Here is an 18,584-nt window from a genome sequence, read left to right on the forward strand (position 1 = left end):
GTGTACAGTACTGGTAAACAGAGACAAGGTAACAAGGGGAGAACACTGGACACTTTATAATCCAGCCTGCACCCCTGATATCATTGTATACTAACAGACTAACAAATTTGACAGTTGGGATTTTCTTTTTCGATCGTCTGCACACGTGTACTTTGTGTGTGTGATTACTGAACATTGTCAGATTAACGTTGTGGCATTTGAGAAAGAAAAAAAAAACCTCACATAGTTTTTATTTATATGTTTTGATAAATTGTCCACAAACAGCAATTCTTGAAAAAACTAATTAAAAATCACCAATACGACACAATCATACTTTCTTTTTCCTGAAATTTTATTTACACTTTTTCCTAAAGCTTTAACTATATGGTGAGATAGTAAGTCCTCATAAGCTTTGCATTAATTAAAATGCCAACTATATCCTATATTTGTGCCTACAGAATGCATAAGTACAGAAGAGTGGCTGTGACAAGAAATGATGTCACATGGGTGTAAAGAATATCACTTCCTGTACAAAAATAGAGAATTCACCATAAAATAATAACATTTTGAATTTGCATATGCACCAAACTTGTCCCGTGGTTTTGTCATAAAATTACCCACAATGGCTTGGGATGGAAAGCAGCTCAGTCGCTTTGAGCAGGAAGAGATTACCTTTGATATGATGTTCTGTTACATAGCAGTTAGCAACATCTACATGTGAGACACTGTTTTACAAATAAACTGCACTGCCAAAGCAATTTGTCTAACAGTGCACATTCTGATATAATGGCAGCAATATATAGTGCAATATAAATACTGAATCTGGATATAGATCCAATATATTTATGTGTGTTCAGGGTATTAGGTTGAACTTGTAGTTTGCTGTTGTACTTCTGGAGCACGCTTCCTGAAAAAGGACTTTTCACTATTGCAGTGGAAAGAGGAGGAGGAAAAGTAGAAGATGATGGGATCAATGCAGGTGTTGAAGGTGCTTATCAGCAAGGCGTAGTACCTCCATTTTGGGCTCTCCCCCTCGATGAAACCCACTAAATGTGAGAGGTTGTATGGCAGCACACAAATGAGAAACACAGCTAGAGTCCCCAAGGCCATTCCGATGGCCTTTTGCTTCTGCATTGGCGATATCCTTGGACGGCTGTACAGGATCAAGATGCAGCGCAGGTAGCAGTAAACACAAATCACAAGAGGTATAAGGCAGAGCACAACAAACATCTCCAAACGGACTGCGAGGAGGACATTCAACTGCGTATGTGTGAAGCTCTCATAGCACACAGTGGAATTTTTTTGGGCCAGGTCTGGATGGTGCACGGTGATGAATGTAATGCTGCAGTGTGCTGCTGAGATTAACCAAATAACAGCACTGGTAACTAACGCGTACACAGGTTTCTGCAGCTGATGATAGGCAACAGGGAAAGCTACTCCAATGTAGCGAACCACACTGACTGCTGTCAAGAGCAAGGAGCTGGTGTAGATTGTGCAGAAGAAGGTGAAGGAGGTGATGGAGCACATGTAGTCAGGCAGGTCCCATTCCATGCCTGAAGCGGCGCTGTGCATCTTGAGAGGTAGAGTGATCAAAAAGAGGAGGTCAGAGACGGTCAGGTTGAGCAGAAGGATGTCTGTTGGAAGTGGCTTGGAGTGGATCTTAACACTGAAGGCGTACAGAGCCAGGAGGTTGGCTGGTAGGCCTATCAGGAAGGAAATTATGTAAACTGAGAGAAGAACTTCACTCAACACCTCGGTCTTCATCCTGAACCTAAACCAAAGAAAGTAAACAGACACAAAAATAAAGTCTGATCTTCCAGGAACATCTTGTGACCGGTGGCCAACAAAATTGCATGTTGAAGTTTATAGCAAAACCAGTTGCCAGTCCAATGGGCAAGTACACTAAACAGTCAATATAAGCCACATCAATATGGTAAATAATAGTTAGTCTATCCCTAAGTAACAAATTAATTATTCGTCTTGGTGCCATTATTTACATCAACATGCGTTAAATGTGCAGTATTTGATCAAAGACATTCGAAATTTTAAATGACAAATAATCCATTTTTTTTAACATCAGAATGGGTACATTCATTGAGGAAAATGGCTTTTCATCAGTAGGATCACAGGAAAATTTTAAAAAATCCTGTTTAATTTCAGATTCCAAACCCCAGATGTTTGATTCCAGTAGCAAAAAAGATCTGCAGTGTGTAGTAAAAAATCTACATGATTGATAAGGTATTCACTTACCCAGATGCAGATGTTTCCGAAAAAAAAAAGCTTTGTGCTGATTGTCTTGCTGTGCCTTTCATCAAAAATGACCAGGTTATAACGAGTAGGTTCGTTCATGAGCTGAGCCAACGGGTAATAAACCAGAAAGAAAATATTGTGTCATCATCAAGCCACATGTGTCACATTTCTTGACTCATCCTATTATGAGCAACAAGCACACACCAACTGATAAATATGAAATGAAATGCAAAACTTAAGATCATTCTTACTTTTAATCTGAGTGTGTTGATAAAGGATGAGACCGCTGTGCTTGAATAAACACGATGCACGATATTAGAAGATAAAGATTTTATCAAGCCTACTATATACAACATAGGCCACAAGTTCAGAGCATATGTCATTTTTTCAGATGAATCATTCTTCCACACAGACGTTCAATTTAGATTATCCTTTGCATCCTCATTACAAGAAAGTGATTTGAGACAGTTTCAGCAACAGAACAGAGAATAGCCACACAGACAGTGTAAAGCTGCTTTTAGCCCCCAGCTGAAAATGATGTTCAGTGTGGAGAGACAGAACAATCCTAGGAGAGAGCCTATTAGATGCTTTTGATATCTTCTTATAGTTCACACACATGAAATCTTATTTCATTTCCTGCACATCGATACTTGGCCCCCGTTGACAAAAACTTTAACTTTAACTTGTTCAAAGAGAGATGTTGCAACGAGCTGGTTGTGTTGTGGCTGGTATGATGACTCTGCAGGCCAGCTGCAGTTCTCATGATGAGTTCTGCTGTGTGGTTTCAGCTAACTGTAAAGAAACAACACTTAAATGCATTCAAACAGACTCACCTACATCTAAAAGCATCTGTCTCAAACATCACCCTTACATGAGGACCTGCAAATGGTGCTGATGGAGTTAGTCTACAAGAATCAGAATCAGAATCAGAATCAGAATACTTTATTAATCCCCGGGGGAAAATTGTTTAAACAGAGCTACCTCTGTTGTTAAGTGTGCTGGTATAAATTCAACAATGTTTTCAGGAGGTGAACTAACAGTTAGATTGTTGGTCCAAACAGGAAATGTATATTGAATTCTTTCCTTGATCAGATACTTAAATCATGGTGTCCTAGCCCCCATTTACACCTGTGGCAAAGCAGATTGACATGACATGCAGTAGCTTGTCCTGCTTCTGCGTCCTCGCCTTTCAGGCTGTTCATGTCTCCTTAAACCATTTTCATTTAAATTAACAATAAAACTAAAGCTGCAAAGAAAAAAGATTTAAAAAAAAGAAAATCATTACTATAAGTTTACTTGCACCACTGACTCCTTTCTCCTTCTCTTTTTGCACAGTGCATAAAGATTTTACCACTGTTATAGTGTCACTCATGATGGACAGCTTCATGGGAGGGGGCCTATTTTGTGCCATCGTAGGGAACATCCTGTTGGTGGTCTCCACAGCCACAGACTACTGGATGCAGTACCGTCTGTCTGGCAGCTTTGCCCATCAGGGCCTGTGGAGGTACTGCATGTCTGGCAAGTGCTACATGCAGACCGACAGCATTGGTAAGTGGGGAAGTATTTTCTTGGACACTTAAAAACGTTTCTGTTATGTCTCCCTGAGGTACAATGCACCAGAGTTTAGGTCTACCTATTTGAAATACTACTGCGATTGCAATGAATATTTTTACCTTAGAGGTACAATAACAAGAATTTGGTGTGAGAAGGGCAAACAGGCAGACCAAAACAACAGCAACACAACTGAAAAAAAGATTCAGATTCTTAAGCCCCCCTAAATAATTTGGTGTGTTTATAATTTTACTTTTATTTTTTTTACAAAAAAGTGCCGACAAATTCAATATCAACTGGCCAGAATATGAGTTTAAATAAATGATCATATAACCTCTCATTATTCACTTAACTATGATAATAAATCTGTGATTTTCCCTTCACTTCATAATGTAAGGTAGAGAGAGCCCCTTTAGTGCGTCCTTATCCAATCCATTCCTCTCGTTCATACAGAGAACGCCCACATCACCAAAAATCCAGTCCACGTTTTCCCTGAGACCTTGCTTGCACTGGGTACCTGCAGCATGTGTGCACCTTGAAGTACACAGAGCGACTAGAACAGCATGACGAGAAGAACGTGAATGAAAAAGAATGGATATAAGAAAGTTTTTTAAGAAAGTAAGTATTCATCACTGCTGGTAGTAACAATTAGTTAGCTCCAGCCCCCAGCCAACAGCAGAAAGTCCCATATAATTAATGAACTAAGTGCTCCCTGTTTGACAAATAAAAACCTAGCTTGCACACTATAGACAATCTCTGCGCACGTCTCACCTTTGTTGTTTTGCAGTCAGAAGTAACATTCCAGCTCTAAAAGAACGCTGCTACTTAGCTAGCTAGTTAGTCTGAACTGCATTGTAAAGGCCCTGGTTGTTTATAGAGTTAAGTGTGCACTCTTTTTACCATATACTATCTTTGGGTAGCTTCCTTCTGGAAAATCAGCTGTGTTTCTCACTTTACACATGGATGCACACCATGAAACAGGAGCTGAGCTCATTCACGTATGATTATCATCAGTGGATAATGGTAATAATACACTAATAATAATCACTCCATCACCCCTATTGACCTGTAGGAGTCAGGGCAGAGGAGCACAGGGAGTGAGAGGGGAGAGACCTCTACTGTAAAGGTTGAGTCTAAAGGATTTCACAGGATAGAGTCATTTGTGATGCAGACAGTCTTGGAATTTTATGGAACTCAATATGAATATGAAATATGAAACATTTCAGTTAAGGTCCTACATATAAGACTTATTTAATGTGAGCTTTTATTGAGGAGAGTAATGATTAGAAAGTGGAGAAAGCCAACTACTGATATTTTTTGGATTGTTCCCATGCACTGCTGGACTCACACAGCAGCCATCTTTAACACCGCTATTTACAGGCAGAGAGTCTTAAAACTTTTATATATATATATATTAGGGGTGGGACAATACGGGTACCTCACGATTCGATACTGTGACGATATTTGGCCCACGATAATGATGATATCACGATACACGATATCTGCAATATTCAATATATTGCAAGAAATTTCATCAACGATATATCACGATATGTGACTGAAAAAGAAAAATGTCTTATGCATCTATTGCATTTATTTTATTTTATTTTTTTTATAAATGAAATCTGCCTTGATGTGTCCAAGTTGACCCAAAGCACTTTTATGTTCCCACTTCCCAGGTACTGGATGGGTGAACATAACTCTGCACATAATTGGTTGCATACTGAAATGTGCCCAATATTTCATTTAATTTTTATGTTATTCTTATCTTGTTTATCTTTATTATTAAACTAAAACGGGCCCAAGTTTACATAAAACAAGTTGCTACTGACTTTTCAGTATCAGAAAGCACTGTCCTGGTTTACATAAGACATGTTGTTAATGTTCATGCACTTTATTGGTCCAGGCAGCTCAGGGTTCTCTCCAGACGGTGGAACAGCGGCGCTGTGCTGCTAAACTCATTTTCAATGTTAGCAGCCATTAAAAAAAGCGCCCCCCGGCTGACGGTGACAAGCGTCCGTTCGTCCGTCAGTACCGCGGCTGACGACGAGGAGCCGGTGGACGGATGGACGAACGCTCCCCCTTGCTGACGGTAACGACCGCACCAGTATTCTCCCGTCATCTGTCATTTGTCATTCGTCATTTGTCTCGTAAAAGCCAAAGTGGGTCCACACTTTCGAGTGTAAACTTGCGGGTGGGTCTTTGATTTGTTTGTCGTTGTTCGTATTTTCCGCCATTCTTGCATCTGTTCTTCTTCTGTTGTTAACTCGTCTTCTTCACTGGCGCTGCTTACGCCTACTTTACCCTCATTTACGGGATTAGCGCCCCCACAAACAGGACAGGAGAGATTAAGTACTGACGGAGACAACGGGGTAAATCCATAATGTGTTGTAATAAAATATCGATATTTGCCGTCAGTATATCGAATATTTATTGAGACAGAGAGCACAACAATATATTGCGATATCGTTTTTTTTTTCCCACCTCTAATATATATATATATAAATATACACGTTCGCTCACATCCTGTGCATCTCTTGGGGGCTAACCCTAACCCCCAATTTCCACTGGATACGGGTCTGCTGCATTGCGGCTCCTATCCGGTTTTGGTCCGCCGTCCGGCAATCCCCACCGGTTGCGGTTTGAGTCCGCTATGGTGCAGTACGGTAGACAGCTGGCGTCACGAGGCAGAGGAGTTCCGGCGATAATCACATAATCACTTATGACCGCAGTTATAGGTCTGTGTTATCAAAAACAACAACACGAATTGTTCCCGACTGAAAGATCAGCAGAAGAGCTTGTGTTTGTCTCTATTTTGAGATTTGTGTGCTGGTGTCTACACAGACTGTTTTATTTTGAAAAGTAACCGGATGTGGTTTGTTATTTCTTAATCTTTATCTTCTAATTAATTATAATTAATCTTAATCTAAACGTACACCAATTAAAGCAAGGTTCAAGAACCTATAAACATGAATGGATCTCTCTAGGGCCATGGTTTGGTTTGTCCCCTCTCGTGGCCCAATTGTTGAAAAATGCGCGCTAAAGTGCCCTCTTGGGAGCCAAAACGCGTGCTAGAGTGACCTCTTGGGAGCCAAAACGCGTGCTGAAGTGCCCGCTTGGTTGGCAAAAACGCGTGCTAGAGTGACCTCTTGGGAGCCAAAACGCGTGCTGAAGTGCCCGCTTGGTTGGCAAAACTTACTAAACTGCCCCCCAGCTGGTTAAAACATGATAAACTGCCCTCTTGGTTGGCATAAATTGGCACTAAAGTGCCCTCTTGGGAGCCAAATGTGCGCTAAAGTGCTCTCCTCAGTGGCAAGAACGCGCTGTATGAGCCATTTGTTTTCGTTTCGCCCCTGCCCTTCAAAAAGTCTGTGCACGCCACTGCACTCGTGCTTTCATGATACTCTCTCTGCCATGTCATGCTTCGCTGCCATCATCGCAGGAATCCTCTCCTTTGCCCACTTCTCTGCTTTTGAGAGGTTCAACCGCTCCTTTGCTTCTGGGACCATGTTCTTTGTTTCAAGTGAGTCAGGAGAGCACAGCCACATGGTGACACATGTATCTGAATCGCCATTTAGTCAATTTGCATATTGTGTAATCCTCGGTCAAAGTTCACACGGCCTGCCATAGAAACTTTCTCAGTCAGACAACATTCAGTTTTATTACGGATATTCATTTTAATATGTTCCTCTCTCTGCCCACTGTGCCAACTTTCTTTGTTCTGCTTGCAATGGCCATTTACACCGGGGTGACAGTGAACTTCCTGGGCAAGCGCTTTGGTGACTGGCGCTTCTCTTGGTCCTACATAGTAGGCTGGGTGGCCCTGCTCATGACCTTCTTTGCAGGTTTGTTCACATTAAGAGGTTCAATGTGATTACTCTATTTTACCGACGGCTCTGTTATTTCTTGAAGAAGAAATCATAAAATCATCAGTACAACACAGTCATACTTTCATGTTCCCATGATTTTATTGACGACTGTTTAGCATGAGTTAGTACAGTCTCATCAGCTTTGGACTAATGAAAATGCTCACTATCTCGTGAAACTCACACATCTGTACAAGGGTATACGTCAGATGACGCAGGCATGTACTAATAGTTCCTCTTTCTGGTTGTCAAACACTACTTTACAGCTGACCTGTGTTTTGTCTTGCAGGTATATTCTATGTGTGTCTACAGAATGCATGAGTAAAGGATATCACTTCCTGTACAAAATTAGAGAATTTCCCGTAAAATAATAAAATTTGGAAATAACATATGCACCAAACTTGTCCCGTGGTTTTCTCATAAAATTATGGCAGCTCAGTCACAGAAGAAATAGATTACCCTTAACATGATGTTCTGTTACACAGTGGTAAGCAACATCTACATGTGAGACACTGTTTTACAAAGAAACTGCACTTTTAAAGCAATTTGTCCAACAATGTGCATTGTCATATAATGTCAGTGATATAAGGTGCAATACAAACATTGATGCTGGCTATAGATCCAATATATTTAAGGTGAAGTGTGGTCTAAGTTAGAACTTGCGGTTTGCTGTTGTACTTCTGGAGCACGCTTCCTGAAAATGGACTTTTCACTATAACAGTGGAAAGAGGAGGAGGAGAAGTAGAAGATGATGGGATCAATGCAGGTGTTGCAAGTGCTTAGCAGCAAGGAGTAGTACCTCCATTTTGGGCTGTCACCCTGGAAGAAACCCACGAAATGAGAAACACTGAATGGTAGCACACAAATGAGAAACACAGCTAGAGTCCCCAAGGCCATTCCAATGGCCTTTTGTTTCTGCATCGGGGAGATCCGGGGACGGCTGTACAGGATCAAGATGCAGCGCAGGTAGCAGTAAACACAAATCATAAGAGGTATAAGGCAGAGCACAACGGAAATCTCCAAACGGACTGGGAGGAGGACCTTCAACTGCTTATCTGTAAAGTCCTCGTAGCACACAGTGGAATTTCTTTGGGCCAGGTCTGGATGGTGCATGGTGATCAAAATAATGCTGCAGTGTGCTGCTGAGATCAACCAAATAACAGCACTGGTAACTAACGCGTACACAGGTTTCTGCAGCTGACGATATGCAACAGGGAAAGCTACTCCAACATAGCGAACCACACTGACTGCTGTCAAGAGCAAGGAGCTGGTGTAGATTGTGCAGAAGAAGGTGAAGGAGGTGATGGAGCACATATAGTCAGGTAGGTTCCATTCCATACCTGAAGCTGCCTCATGCATCTTGAGAGGTAGGGTGATCAAAAAGAGGAGGTCAGAGACGGTCAGGTTGAGCAGAAGGATGTCTGTTGGAAGTGGCTTGGAGTGGATCTTAAAACTGAAGGCGCAGAGAGCCAGGAGGTTGGCTGGCAGGCCTATCAGGAAGGATATTATGTAAACTGAGAGAAGAACATGACTCAACACCTCGGTCTCCATCCAGAACCTAAACCAAAGAAAGTAAACAGACACAAAGATAAAGTCTGATCTCATTTCAAAGGGACATTTTGTGCCCGGAGGCCGACAAAATTGCATGTTGAAAACAAAGTTTATGGGAAATCAATCTAAACAAAATGGTGGTGTCAATTTTTATATGGTTACTCATTGTGCAATCAACAATTACTTTATAATCATAGTTAGGGCAAAAACCAGTTGCAAGTTTAAAGTGCAAGTACACCAAGCACAAACCACATAAATATGGTAAATATAGTCAGTCTATCACAAAATAACAAATTGACTATTGTCTTTGGTGCCATTATTTACATCAACATTTATATGCGCAGTTTTTGATCAAAGACATTTTAGTTTAGAAATACAAACAACACATTTTAGATTACAAACAAATAATCCAAACGTTTTTGTATTAGTAATACTGCAGTAGTGTTTCCACCATCCTTCTTTTTCTTTTTTTCTATGTTTTTACAGTAGAATGGGTACATTTATTTAGGAAAATTGCTTTTCCTCACTAAGATCAGGGAACAATTAAAAAGTAATCTTTCAACCTCCAGAACCCCAGATGAGGAATTCCAGTAGCAAAAATGTTCTGCATTATGTAGTATAATATCAACATGATTGATAAGGTAAACATGTTTACTTACCTAGATGCATATGTTTCTGAAAATAAAAATAAAACAAAACGTGAAAAACGAACAACCAAAACTTTGTGGTGATTGTCCTGCTGTGCCTTTCGTCAAAAAGAACCAGGTTATAATGAGGAGGCTCGTTCATGAGCTGATATGACAGGTAAACCAGAAAGAGCATATCATGTCATAGTCAAGCCACGTGTGTCACATTTCTCTACTCATCCTATTATGAACAACGAGCACACACCAGCTGATAAATATTAAATAAAATGCAAAACTGAGGCTCATGTTTACTTTTAATTTGAGTATGTTGATAAAGGATGAGACCGCTGTGCTTAAATAAACACGATGCACAATATTAGAAGATATAGACTTTATCAAGCCTACTTTATACAACATAGGCCACAAGTTCAGAGGATATGTTATCATTTAAGATCAATAATTTTTCCACACAGACATTCAATTAAGGTCATCCTTTGCATCCGCATTACAAGAAAGCGATTTGAGACAGTTTCAGCAAAAGAACAGAGAATAGCCACACAGCATAGCTGCTTTTAGCCCCCAGCAGATCGGTTTTCTGATATCTGGGGACAGCTTGAATATTTGAATCCTTTCTGTCAGCAGTATTTAGCATCAGTTAACACACAAACAAAGAATAAACTGGGACCCCTTCATGTTGTGTTTAAATTTGTCACAGGCGCTACTGTGTGTGATATTCAGGAGTCTACTAGCAGGTTTCCTCTGATCAGCAGCAGAGATAGTTACTCACTTTGCAATCCAGACCCCATGAAAGGTAAAGAGGATAGTTGTTATATTTCTCAATGTTTGAGCAATAAAGCCACAAGAGGAAAAACAATGTAATGTGTGTGACTTGCAAATGATGCTCAGTGTGGAGAGACAGAACAATCCTTGGAGAGAGCCAATTAGATGCTTTTGATATCTTCTTACAGCTCACACACATGAAATATTATTTCATCTCCTGTACATCAATACTTGGACCTTTTTGACAAAAACTTTACTTTGACTTCTGCATCTTTGAAGTCTTTCATTTCCTGGTATTAACCATATAATTATGCAATGTATGGCGTAATTTTGTTGCATGAAATACTTACAGTCTTCTTTGGTACTCAAATTTAGATTCAGGGTAAAAGGCAGTAACAGTTGGGAGTTTTAGAGAAAAGGAGAAATAAACTTTACTATAAGTATTTTGTTAATCCTTGGTATCTACAGTGTACAGTACTGGTAAACAGAGACAAGATAACAAGGGGAGAACAGTGGACACTTTATAATCCAGCCTGCACCCCTGATATCATTGTATACTTACAGACTAACAAATTTGACAGTTGGGATTTTCTTTTTTCGATCGTCTGCACACGTGTACTTTGTGTGTGTGATTACTGAACATTGTCAGATTAACGTTGTGGCATTTGAGAAAGAAAAAAAAAACCTCACATAGTTTTTATTTACATGTTTTGATAAATTGTCCACAAACAGCAATTCTTGAAAAAACTAATTAAAAATCACCAATACGACACAATCATGCTTTCTTTTTCCTGAAATTTTATTTACACTTTTTCCTAAAGCTGTAACTGTATGGTAAGATAGTAAGTCCTCACAAGCTTTGCATTAATTAAAATGCTAACTATATTCCACAAGTGTTCCTACAGGATGCATAAGTACAGAAGAGTGGCTGTCCCACATTAAAATAAACAAGGAATGATGTCACAAGGGTGTAAAGAATATCACTTCCTGTACAAAAATAGAGAATTTACCATAAAATAATAACATTTTGAATTTGCATATGCACCAAACTTGTCCCGTGGTTTTGTCATAAAATTACCCACAAAGGCTTGGGATGGAAAGCAGCTCAGTTGCTTTGAGCAGGAAGAGATTACCCTTAATATGATGTTCTGTTACACAGCGGTTAGCAGCATCTACATGTGAGACACTGTTTTACAAATAAACTGCACTGCCAAAGCAATTTGTCTAACAATGCACATTCTGATATAATGGCAGCAATATATAGTGCGATATAAACACCGAAGCTGGATATAGATCCAATAAATGTATGTGTGTTCAGGGTATTAGGTTGAACTTGTAGTTTGCTGTTGTACTCGTGGAGCACGCTTCCTGAAAATTGACTTTTCACTATTGCAGTGGAAAGAGGAGGAGGAAAAGTAGAAGATGATGGGATCAATGCAGGTGTTGAAGGTGCTTAGCAGCAAGGTGTAGTACCTCCATCTTGGGCTCTCCCCCTTGATGAAACCCACTAAATGTGAGAGGTTGTATGGCAGCACGCAAATGAGAAACACAGCTAGAGTCCCCAAGGCCATTCCGATGGCCTTTTGCCTCCGCATTGGCGATATCCTTGGACGGCTGTACAGGATCAAGATGCAGCGCAGGTAGCAGTAAACACAAATCATAAGAGGTATAAGGCAGAGCACAACAAAAACCTCCAAACGGACTGGGAGGAGGACCTTCAACTGCTTATCTGTGAAGTTCTCGTAGCACACAGTGGAATTTCTTTGGGCCAGGTTTGGATGGTGCCAGGTGATCAAAATAATGCTGCAGTGTGCTGCTGAGATTAACCAAATAACAGCACTGGTAACTAATGCATACACAGGTTTCTGCAGCTGATGATAGGCAACAGGGAAAGCTACTCCAATGTAGCGAACCACACTGACTGCTGTCAAGAGCAAGGAGCTGGTGTAGACTGCACAGAAGAAGGTGAAGGAGGTGATGGAGCACATGTAGCCAGGCAGGTTCCATTCCATGCCTGAAGCTGCGCTGTGCATCTTGAGAGGTAGAGTGATCAAAAATAGGAGGTCAGAGACGGTCAGTTGAGCAGAAGGATGTCTGTTGGAAGTGGCTTGGAATGGATCTTAACACTGAAGGCGTACAGAGCCAGGAGGTTGGCTGGCAGGCCTATCAGGAAGGAAATTATGTAAACTGAGAGAATGACGTCACTCAACACCTCGGTCTCCATCCTGAACCTAAACCAAAGGAAGTAAACAGACCCAAAAATAAAATGTGATCTCATCTTCCAGGAACATCTTGTGACCGGGTGCTAACAAAATTGCTTGTTGAAGTTTATAGCAACCAATCTAAACAACAATGGTGTCATTTTTCTACTGTCACTTATTGTGCAATCAATAGTTAGGGCAAAAACCAGTTGCCAGTCCAAAGGGCAAGTACACTAAACACTCAATATAAACCACATCAATATGGTAAATAATAGTTAGTCTATCCCTAAATAATAAATGAATTTTTCGCCTTGGTGGCATTATTTACATCAACATTTGTTAAATGTGCAGTATTTGATTCGAAATTTTAAATTACAAGTAATCCAAATGCTTATTGTATTAGTGATACCTCGGTTGTGTTTGCAGCCTCCTTTTCTTTTCTTTTCTTTTTTTTTTTACATCAGAATGGGAACATTTATTGAGGAAAATGGCTTTTCATCACTATGATCACAGGAAAAAAAAATAAAAAATCATCTTTAATTTCAGATTCCAAACACCAGATGTTTGATTCCAGTAGCAAAAAAGATCTGCAGTGTGTAGTAAAAAATCTACATGATTGATAAGGTATTTACTTACCCAGATGCAGATGTTTCCAAAAATACAAAAAGAAAAACGAACAACCAGAGCTTTTTGGTAGTTGTCCTGCTGTGCCTTTCATCAAAAATGACCAGGTTATAACGAGTCGGTTCGTTCATGAGCTGAGACAACGGGTAATAAATGAGAAAGAGCATATCGTGTCATCATCAAGCCACATGTGTCACATTTCTTGACTCATCCTATTATGAGCAACAAGCAAACACCAACTGATAAATATGAAATGAAATGCAAAACTGAAGATCATTCTTACTTTTAATTTGAGTGTGTTGATAAAGGATGAGACCGCTGTGCTTGAATAAACACGATGCACGATATTAGAAGATATAGATTTTATCAAGCCTACTTAAAGGGATATTCCGGTGTAAATTTTATCCATGGTCTAAATCACTGTGAAACTGTGTTAGACTCCCTCTCAAGAGATCAAGTTAGCAGACTGCTAATTTACGGAGTTTTATCAACCTCAGAAACAACCGCACGAGAACAATGCACTGCAGTAAAGGGATCCAAATATAAACCACCACCAAAAAGCCACAAATAATGCTCAGAACAGCACCAAACTTCAGCAACAGTACAAATAGGGACTCAGCTCATAGTCTTGGACATCTAACCTCCGCTAGCTTAGCTGGATTTCTATTGGGAAGCGAAAAACAGAGTTCAACTCTCCTCCATCAGCTTCCGGGTCGGGGAAGTCCTGACGCGACGATTACCGAGTGCGGTTAGAAATGCTCAATTCCGTTCTTTTCCCTGACCGCTCTCGATAATAACTGTTATAAACTGGCAGGTAAGACACATATGAACTTTGATTGCTTTTCCATGGAGTCATAATCATACATTTTCATCCAAGAGCAGCGGAACTCTACTGCACCCGGTAATCGACTCGTCAGGACTTCCCGTCAACAGGAAGCTGCTGCAGAAGAGTGGTAAATTTAGTCAGCTTTTCAGTAGAAATCCAGCTAAGCTACTGGAGTTTTAATGCCCCGGACTATGTGCTGAGACCGTATTTGTACTGTTGCTGAAGTTTGATGCTGTTCTGAGCATTATTTGTGGGTTTTTGGTGGCGGTTCATATTTGGATCCATTTACTGCAGTGTATTGTTGTCGTGCGGTCGTTTCTGAGGTTGATAAAACCCCGAAAATTAGCGGTCTGCTAACTTGATCTCTCGAGAGGGAGTCTAACACAGTTTCACGATGTGTTAGACCATGGATTAAAGTTACACTGGAATATCCCTTTAATACAACATAGGCCACAAGTTCAGAGGATATGTTATCATTTAAGATTAATAATTTTTCCACACAGACATTCAATTAAGATCATCCTTTGCATCCTCATTACAAGAAAGCGATTTGAGATAGTTTCAGCAAAAGAACAGAGAATAGCCACACAGACAGTGTATAGCAGCCTTTAGCCCCCAGCAGATCGGTTTTCTGTTATCTGGGGACAGCTTGAATATTTGATTCCTTTCTGCCAACAATATTTACGTTAGTATCAGTTAACACAAGCCGTTTTTAGACAGAGCACCAAGCCGCCAATTTGCTCGTCCTTTTGGCGGCTCAGTCCGCGGTTTTAGACAGAGGCCTGCAAATTGGGGGTCTGTTTAGGTCCGCCAATTTTCTGCCTCGGAGGGTACACTTATTTCCGCCTCACCTGCTACCTAAAAACGAGGCGGCAATGTGCTGGCCTCTGCGTGAGGTGGGCGGAGGTGTCGATGACCTCCACTGTTGTGTGACCCGCAGTCGGGGAGTTTTAAAACCAGGAAACAGCTGATCACAGCAGTCACTCCATCATTTCATCCGCAGACATTAAGATGAGCAACTGGACAGCCGCTGAGATCCAGGAGATGCTAGCGTCTCCTCGGTCTCTGTAGCTGTTTGGTTGTGTTAGCTCGTTGTTGTGTCGGCAAGCTAACGGTCGCTACTTTCAAATTAAAAGCCCCCCGCTAAGAACCCAGGTCTAAACTCCAGTTGGGTGCAATGTAAAGCTCTTATTTTTAAGTCAAATTCGTTGTCATTGTTCACAGCCCAACTTTGAGCTTCATGTCACATCACATGTTTACGCCTACCTCAGAGGCGGCTTTTGGAAAAGGAGGAATATTCCGTCTCCGTTTTAGAAAGACAGGCCGGCACATTGCCGTCCTCACCTTGGAGAAAATGTGCTGCCTTTTCAATCTAAAAAGGACTACAGAAAGAGAGAATGAACTGGGAGCCCTTCATGTTGTGTTGTGTTTAAATCTGTCACAGGCACTACTGTGTGTGATATTCAGGAGTCTACTTGCAGGTTTCACCTGATCAGCAGTTGAGATTGTCACTCACTTTGCAATCCAGATCCCATGAAAGGTCAAGAGCATAGTTGTTATATTTCTCAATGCTTGAGCAATAAAGCCAGGAGGAAAAACAATGTAATGTGTGTGACTTGCAAATGATGCTCAGTGTGGAGAGACAGAACAATCCTCGGAAAGAGCCAATTAGATGCTTTTCATATCTTCTTACAGCTCACACACATGAAATCTTATTTCATCTCCAAAAACTTTACTTTGACTTTTGCATCTTTAAAGTCTTTGTGGAGGGGTAAAAGACAAAATATTCACATTTTTATTTCCTGATATTAACAATGTAATTACGCAATGTATGATGTAATTTTGTTGCATGAAATACTTACAAAATTCATTGGTGCTTAAATTTAGTTTCAGGGTAAAACGGCAGTAACAGTTGGGAGTTTTAGATGAATGGAGAAATAAACTATACTATAAGTATTTTGTAAATTCTTGGTATCTACAGCAACTTTTCGGTGACAGGCAGTGTGAATTTGCATATTAGCTAAATATTTAGTTTCACCCGTGACATTTAGATTTAACATTTAGCATTTAGATTTAACATTTAGATTTAGATTTAGATTTAACATTTATATGTAGCATTTATATTTAGATTTAACATTTATATGTAGCATTTATATTTAGATTTAACATTTAATGTTTAGATTTAATATTTAACATTTAGATTTAAATTTAGCACTTAGATTTATATTCAACATTTAGATTTTAAAGTAAATGTCACGATGTACACAAATATTGCTGTAAATCTGGTCAAAAGTAACATTTTAAAATTAAAATATGTTTTTTAATTAGGTTTGTAGCTAAATGTGGCAGGAAGTTGCTAGTTTAGCGTGCAAAACGTTCCAATTGGCGCCCCATAACAATACTGATAAACAGAGACAAGATAACAAGGGGAGAACAGTGGGCACTTGGGACTTTGTGAAAAAAAACATCTCACACAGTGTGCAGTAATTAACTTTTTTTTTTTTTGACCAATTGCCCACAAACAGCAAAAAAAAAAAAAAGGAATTAAAAAAGTCACCAATACAATACAGGCATACTTTCTTTTTCCTAGCATTTTATTTACACTTTTTCCTAAAATTGTTACTATTTATTGAGCTGATAAGTTCTCATCAGCTTTGTATTTATGAAATTAACAACTATATATCTTTATATGTATATATGTATATATGTGTGTATAAATGAATATATATTTATACACACACACACACACACACACACAGAAATGACCTTTGTGGTAATTGAAACCAACATGCACACCTGTGTTTTGTCTTGCAGGTATATTCTACATGTGTGCCTACAGAAAGCATGAGTGCAGAAGAGTGGCTGGCCCACATTAGAATAAACATAAACTATGTCACACGGGTGTAAAGGATTTCACTTCCTGTATAAAAATAGAGAATTTACCGTAAAATATTAAAATTTGGAATTTGCATATGCACCAAACTTGTCCTGTGGTTTTGTTGTAAAATTACCCACAATGGCTTGAGCGGTAGTGTAATTAAAAAGAGGAGGTCAGAGACGGTCAGGTTGAGCAGAAGGATATCTGTTGGAAGTGGCTTGGAGTGGATCTTAACACTGAAGGCGTAGAGAGCCAGGAGGTTGGTGGGCAGGCCTATCAGGAAGGAAAATATGTAAAACTGAGAGAAGAACGTAACTCAACACCTCGGTCTCCATCCGGAACCTAAACCAAAGCAAGTTAATAGACACAAAAATAAAATCTAAACCAATTTTCCAGGGACATTTTGGTAGCCGACAAAATTGCATCTTGCAAACAAAGTTCATAGGGAACCAATCTAAATAACGATGGTGTCATTTTTCAATCGTTACTCAAAATTACTTTATGATAATGGTTAGGGCAAAAACCAGTTGCCAGTTTAAAGGGCGAGTACACTAAATATAAAACATCAATATGGTAAATAATAGTCAATCACAATATAACAAATTAATTATTAATCTTGGAGCCATTATTTACATCAACATTTTTTAAATGTGCAGTATTTTATCAAAGACATAATAAGTTTTTAATAACAAACAAATAATCCAAATGTTTTTGTATTAGTGATACCTCAGCCTCCTTTTTTTTTTTTTTTTTACATTAGAATGGATACATTTAATGAGGAACATGGCTTTTCATCACTAAAAATTAAAATCATCATTTAATTACTGAATTTAATCACGGTAGCAAAAAGGATCTGTAATGTGTAGTATAATATCAACATGACTGATAAGGTAAACATATTTACTTACCTAGATGAAGATGTTTCCGAAAAACAAAAACATAAACAACTTAAAAAGCAAAAAAACAAAGCTCTGGGCTGCTTGTCCTGCTGTGCTCTGTCATAACGAGTAGGTTCGTTCCTGAGCTGATATGACAGGTAATAAACCAGGAAGAGCATATCATGTCATCATCAAGCCACGTGTGTCACCTTTCTCGACTCATCCTGTACTGAGCAACGAGCACACACCAACTGATAAATATGAAATAAAATGCAAAACTGAAGCTCATGTTTATTTTTTATTTGACTATGTTGATAAAAGATGAGACCACTGCTCTAAAATAAGCACTAAACACAACATTAATGTATAGATTTTATCAAGCCTACTTTATACAACATAGGCCACAAGTTCAGAACATATGTCATCATTTAAGATAAATCATTTATCCACACAGAAGTTCAATTAAGATCATCCTTTGCACCCTCATTTCAAGAAAGATTTGAGACAGTTTTAGCAACAGAACAGAGAATAGCCACACAGACAGTGTATAGAAGCATTTAGCCCTCAGTCGATG

At 39.4% G+C, this 18,584-nt stretch overlaps 3 protein-coding genes and 1 pseudogene across 3 annotated transcripts; 1 reads left to right on the forward strand and 3 right to left on the reverse strand.

The window, feature by feature from the left end:
- Positions 1 to 536: 536 nt before the first annotated feature.
- LOC115566787 (free fatty acid receptor 2-like) lies at positions 537 to 1,743 on the reverse strand. Its single transcript, XM_030392778.1, has one exon. The coding sequence runs from the start codon at positions 1,741 to 1,743 to the stop codon at positions 841 to 843; it is 903 nt and encodes a 300-aa protein (XP_030248638.1). The 3' UTR covers positions 537 to 840.
- A 1,859-nt stretch (positions 1,744 to 3,602) lies between these two features.
- LOC115566789 (lens fiber membrane intrinsic protein-like) lies at positions 3,603 to 17,130 on the forward strand (annotated as a pseudogene).
- On the reverse strand, positions 7,762 to 9,197 carry LOC115566785 (free fatty acid receptor 2-like). The gene has a single exon (XM_030392776.1). The coding sequence runs from the start codon at positions 9,195 to 9,197 to the stop codon at positions 8,277 to 8,279; it is 921 nt and encodes a 306-aa protein (XP_030248636.1). The 3' UTR covers positions 7,762 to 8,276.
- LOC115566786 (free fatty acid receptor 2-like) lies at positions 11,456 to 13,492 on the reverse strand. The gene is given in 3 exon segments (XM_030392777.1): positions 11,456 to 12,680; positions 12,683 to 12,834; positions 13,441 to 13,492. Coding segments are annotated over 2 exon segments (900 nt in total). The 5' UTR covers positions 12,828 to 12,834; positions 13,441 to 13,492; the 3' UTR covers positions 11,456 to 11,925.
- Positions 17,131 to 18,584: the final 1,454 nt, after the last annotated feature.

Source organism: Sparus aurata, chromosome 17, assembly GCF_900880675.1.
Source record: "Sparus aurata chromosome 17, fSpaAur1.1, whole genome shotgun sequence".
Classification (NCBI taxonomy): Eukaryota; Metazoa; Chordata; class Actinopteri; order Spariformes; family Sparidae; genus Sparus; species Sparus aurata.